Raw genomic sequence first — 4,870 nt, 5'->3', positions numbered from 1 at the left:
TTGAGGATCGATTAAAAGCTTTTCCACATTCTTCACATTTGTGTGGTTTCTCTCCAGTATAAATTTTCCTATGGTTAATTAGGTTTGAGTGTTGGTTAAAAGCTTTGCCACATTCTTTACATTTGTAGGGTTTCTCTCCAGTATGAATTATCTTATGTCTAGTAAGAGTTGAGAACTGGTTAAAGACTTTGCCACATTCTTCACATTTGTAGGGTTTCTCTTCCATCAGAATTTTCTTATGTGCAGTAAGTTTTAAGGATTGGTTAATAGCTTTGTCACATTCTTCACATTTGTCAGGTTTCTCTCCAGTATGAATTTTCTCCTGTTTATTAAGGTTTGAGGATATGTTAAACCCTCTGCCACATTCTTTACATTTGAAGGGTTTCTCCCCAGCATGTATTCTCTTATGGTTAGTAAGATTTGAGAATAGGTTAAAAGCTTTTCCACATTCTTCACATTTATAGAGGTTCTCGCCAGTGTGAAGTATCTTTTGTGTGGTAAGGTGTGAGGACTGGCTAAAGACTTTGTCACATTCTTCATATTTGTAAGGTTTTTCTCCAGTATTAATTATTTTATGTATACTAAGGTGTGAGGCCTGTTTAAAGGCCTTGCCACATTCTTCATATTTGTTGGGTTTCTCTTCAGTATGAATTATCTTATGCCTAGTAAGTTGTAAGGACTGGTTAAAGACTTTGCCACATTCTTCACATTTGTAGGGTTTTTCTCCAGTATGAATTCTCTTATGTTTAGTAAGAGCTGAGAACCAGTTAAAGGCTTTTCCACATTCTTCACATTTGTAGGAATTCACTCTAGTATGAATTATTTTATGTTGAATTAGATGTGAAAGCATGCAAAATGATTTGTCACATTTGCTACATTTAAAAGGTTTCTTTTTAGGATGTCTTGTCTTACATCTATTTGAATTTGAAAATTTATCAAACACTTTCACATATTTATTACATTGGAATATTTTGCTTGGTGTAGCTGTCAAACATTGTTTAACTGTATTATGACCTCCTTTGTGCCCCATACACTCATCCACATGTTTAAAGCCTTTTCTTAACTGTAAATTCTCATATTCACATCTTCCATATCTTCTCAGTGTCACTTTTTGGAAAGAATCTTTTATGTTCTGCTCTGGCCAAAGGTCTTGGGCAAAATGAAAAGACATTACTGAAAGAAATCAAAATAAGAAATTACTCCACTTGCTAGATTCACATAAATGTACTTTACAAATCTAATCTATAAAATTGTACAAACTACATAAGCAAGATTGCATAGCAAAATACCACAGGCTCTAATTTTTTCATAGACACATAAATGTAACAAAAACATAATGACCAAAATACATTTGTGGAAAATGTATAAATGAGTTTGGTGTGTGCAGTGCCCCAGGTGAGCACAATGCAAAGAGCCACAGAGAAGAGACAAGTCTGTTTTATTTACCAACAAAGTTCTTTCTGTTCCCCAATATAACACAGTGCCTTTAGAAGTAAATTGCCTACTCCTAGTTTTTCCTTTTTAAAGAAAAGAAAAATAAACATATACATCTTCATTTCTGGCTTCTACATGCCTTTGCAGACATTGGTTTCTGTCTCCTGTGACAAGAGGGCTGAAAGAAATGGTGGTATACTTTGGAATGACATTTTGAGTCTGCTGAAATCAAAGGTAAATGTTACAGCAGTGAAGAGACTGCAGTACTACATACAGGTAACAGTTGTAGTAAGTGATTACTGACTATCAAGAAGAAACATGAACAAACTCTTTTAACTGAAAAAAAAAAGCTAGAAAATTTCAGACAAGATACATCCTAAGAACATGTCTGAAAGACTCTCAGAATCACAACTCGAGACAAATGGTTTCCGACTATGCCAGGACAAAGCTACATTATAAACATTGTGACAGACAACTTGTTTTTAATTTACAAATTTCAATTAAAGATTACAATGTATAAAAAATATTAGGGCAATACAGCCCCGCAAAAATTATACAATTTTCAGAAAGCAACCATTAAAAACTAAAAATATACAGATTAATTTTTAAAATTTAAAATAAATTGAATAATACTCCATGAGTGAATAGGAATACAAACTATTGAAAATCAGAAAAATGAGAATACCAACAAAAATATTAAAAATAGCAAAAAACAGAAGTTGTGGAAGTAAAAATACAAAAAACCCAAAAATATCAAAGAAAAACTAATGTAAAAATAAAGACAACAAACAAACTAGAATACACACAAAGACATATATAAAACATATATAAGCAAAATTTCAAAAGTCACAGACAAGAGAATCTTGGGAACTGCAAGATGAAAGTGATATGTCATTTATAATAATAGTCTTATAAGATAGCCAGTGAATCAGGCCAGAAGGGGAGTGTGATATAGTCAAAGTGCTGAAAACAATAGCTGTCAAGTGAGAATACCAACAACTGTCCTGCCAAATAAAAGAAAAACACCTTCCAAAATAACAAAATTCAGCTGGGTGTGATGACTCATGTCTGTAATCCCAGCACATTGGGAGACCAAGGTGAGTGGATCACTTGTGGTCAGGAGTTCGAGATCAGCCTGATCAACATGGTGAAACCCCATCTGTACTAAAAATACAAAACATAATTAGTGAGACATGGTGGTGCATTCCTGTAATCCCAGTTACTTGGGAAGTAAGAGACAGAGAATCGCTTGAACACAGGAGGTAGAGGTTGCAGTGAGCCGAAGTCACACCACTACACTCTAGCATGGGCAACAAGAGTGAAACTCCATCTCAAAATAAATAAATAAATAACAAAATTCTGAAATGTATTTTGGTGCTGCCTATGCCCTACATATCAAAGATGCTGAAAGGAGTTCCTTCCACTGAAAATAACATGATACAAGAAAACGGCACATAATCATGAAAATACATGACTTTTGGCCAGGTACGGTGGCTCATGCCTGTAATCTCAGCACTTTGGGAGGCTGAGGAGGGCAGATCACAAGGCCAAGAGATCGAGACCATCCTGGCAAACATGGTGAAATCCTGTCTCTACTAAAAATACAAAAATTAGCTGGGTGTGATGGTGCATGCCTGTAATCCCAGCTACTCAGGAGGCTGCAGCAGGAGAATCACTTGAACCCGGGAAACAGAGGTTGCAGTGGGCCAAGATCACACCACTGCACTCTAGCCTGGTGACAGAGTAAGACTCCATTTAAAAAAAATAAATAAATAACTTTCTGGGAAAGATATGCACATACATAAAAACAGAATTTCACAGCATTATCATAATGGTGCATAAAGCATTTTTAATTATTCTCTAAAATGTGAAAGATAAAAAGCGCAATTATTATAAACACCTGCTAATGAATATACAACATATAAAGATATAATTAACAACATCAATGACAAAGTTGAGGGCAGATGTAATGAATAAGAATTTTCATATGCAAATAAAGTTGATTTTTTACTAGATTATAATATACTGTTTTATCTTGTGGAGGTTTTATGTAATCCCCAAGGAACCACAAAGAATATATCTGTGTAGATACACAAAACCAAGTAAGAAAGAAATAAAAGCATATAAATACAAAAATCAAAAGACACAAAGGAAGAAAGAAAGAGAGAAAATAAGGGACAAAGATACAAGAATCAAATTAACAATAATGTTAGCAAGTCTGTTTCAGAAGATTATTTAAATATACACATAATTAACTTTATTTAAATATCTATATATTAAATCAAGAGACAAACTTTTGGCCAGGCATGGTGGCTCATACCTTTAATCCCAGCACTTTGGGAGGCTGAGGCAGGTGGATCAACTGAAGTCAGGAGTTCAAGACCAGCCTGGCCAACATGGTAAAACCCCATTCAATTGAAAATACAAAAATTAGCTGGGTGTGGTGGCAGGTGCCTGTAATCCCAGCTACTCAGAAGGCTAAGACAGGAGAATTGCTTGAACCTCAGAGGCAGAGGTTGCAGTGAGCCAAGATCATACCACAGCACTTCAGCCTGGGCAACAAGAGCAAAATTCCATTTCCCAAATAAATAAATAAATAATAAATAAATAAAGACATACATTCAATAATGGGATTAAAAATTTTTGAAAACCAAGATCCAACTTGACTTTCTACAAGAGTCAGCTGAGACCTAATTATGAAACAAGACTGAAAGTGGCATGATGGATGTATATATTCTATACAAATATTAACAAAATGAGAAAAGATGTCCAAAAAATTACACAAGCTACATCTTAAGTCAAAAACTGTCATATTTTATAAAATGTACTTTAAGTCAAAACTCCAAAGAGAAACATTAAACAGTAATAGATTCATTTACCAGGAACCTATGACAAATTTGTATATACAAGTGTGTGTTGTGTGTGTGTGTATCTCACTGTTTCAAACACATAAAGCAAATATTAACAGAATAAAAGATACACATAGAGAGCAACATAATTATAGTAGGATATTTCAATACCCCACTTTCTGTAATAAAAATAAAGACAGAATATAAGGGAAGAGAGGACTCAAAGGCAGTAAAAAACAGATATATTTAACAGAAATATAGAGAACACTTCTCAAGAACATTAGGATGTACACACTTTTCAATAGCTTATACAACATTCTCCTTGACAGACCACCTGGTAGGCCAAATAAGAAGTCTTAACAAATTTTATAAAACTGAATTTTTATGGATTACTTTCTATGACAAAAATGAAATGAGAATATAAAACGATAATAGAAAAAGCCTGAAAAACTGGCTGGGTGCAGTAGCTTACGACTATAAGGGAGGCCAAGGCAGGAGGATCACAAGGTCAGAAGATTGAGACCATCCTGGCTAACACGGTGAAACCCCGCCTCTACTAAAAATACAAAATTAGCTGGATGTGGTGG

At 34.4% G+C, this 4,870-nt stretch overlaps 1 protein-coding gene across 1 annotated transcript in view; it reads right to left on the bottom strand.

Moving 5' to 3' along the window:
- ZNF107 (zinc finger protein 107) overlaps positions 1–4,870 on the bottom strand; it is a 43,949-nt gene that overhangs the window by 3,394 nt on the left and 35,685 nt on the right. The window contains exon 4 of the mRNA XM_011925710.1: positions 2–1,173. Coding sequence (XP_011781100.1) covers positions 2–1,173 — 1,172 coding nt within the window. The remainder of the gene's footprint in view (position 1; positions 1,174–4,870) is intronic.

The sequence above is a fragment of the Colobus angolensis genome, unplaced genomic scaffold (genome assembly GCF_000951035.1).
Source record: "Colobus angolensis palliatus isolate OR3802 unplaced genomic scaffold, Cang.pa_1.0 Scaffold657, whole genome shotgun sequence".
Lineage (NCBI taxonomy): Eukaryota > Metazoa > Chordata > Mammalia > Primates > Cercopithecidae > Colobus > Colobus angolensis.
This window is presented reverse-complemented; position numbering and strand designations above follow the sequence as displayed.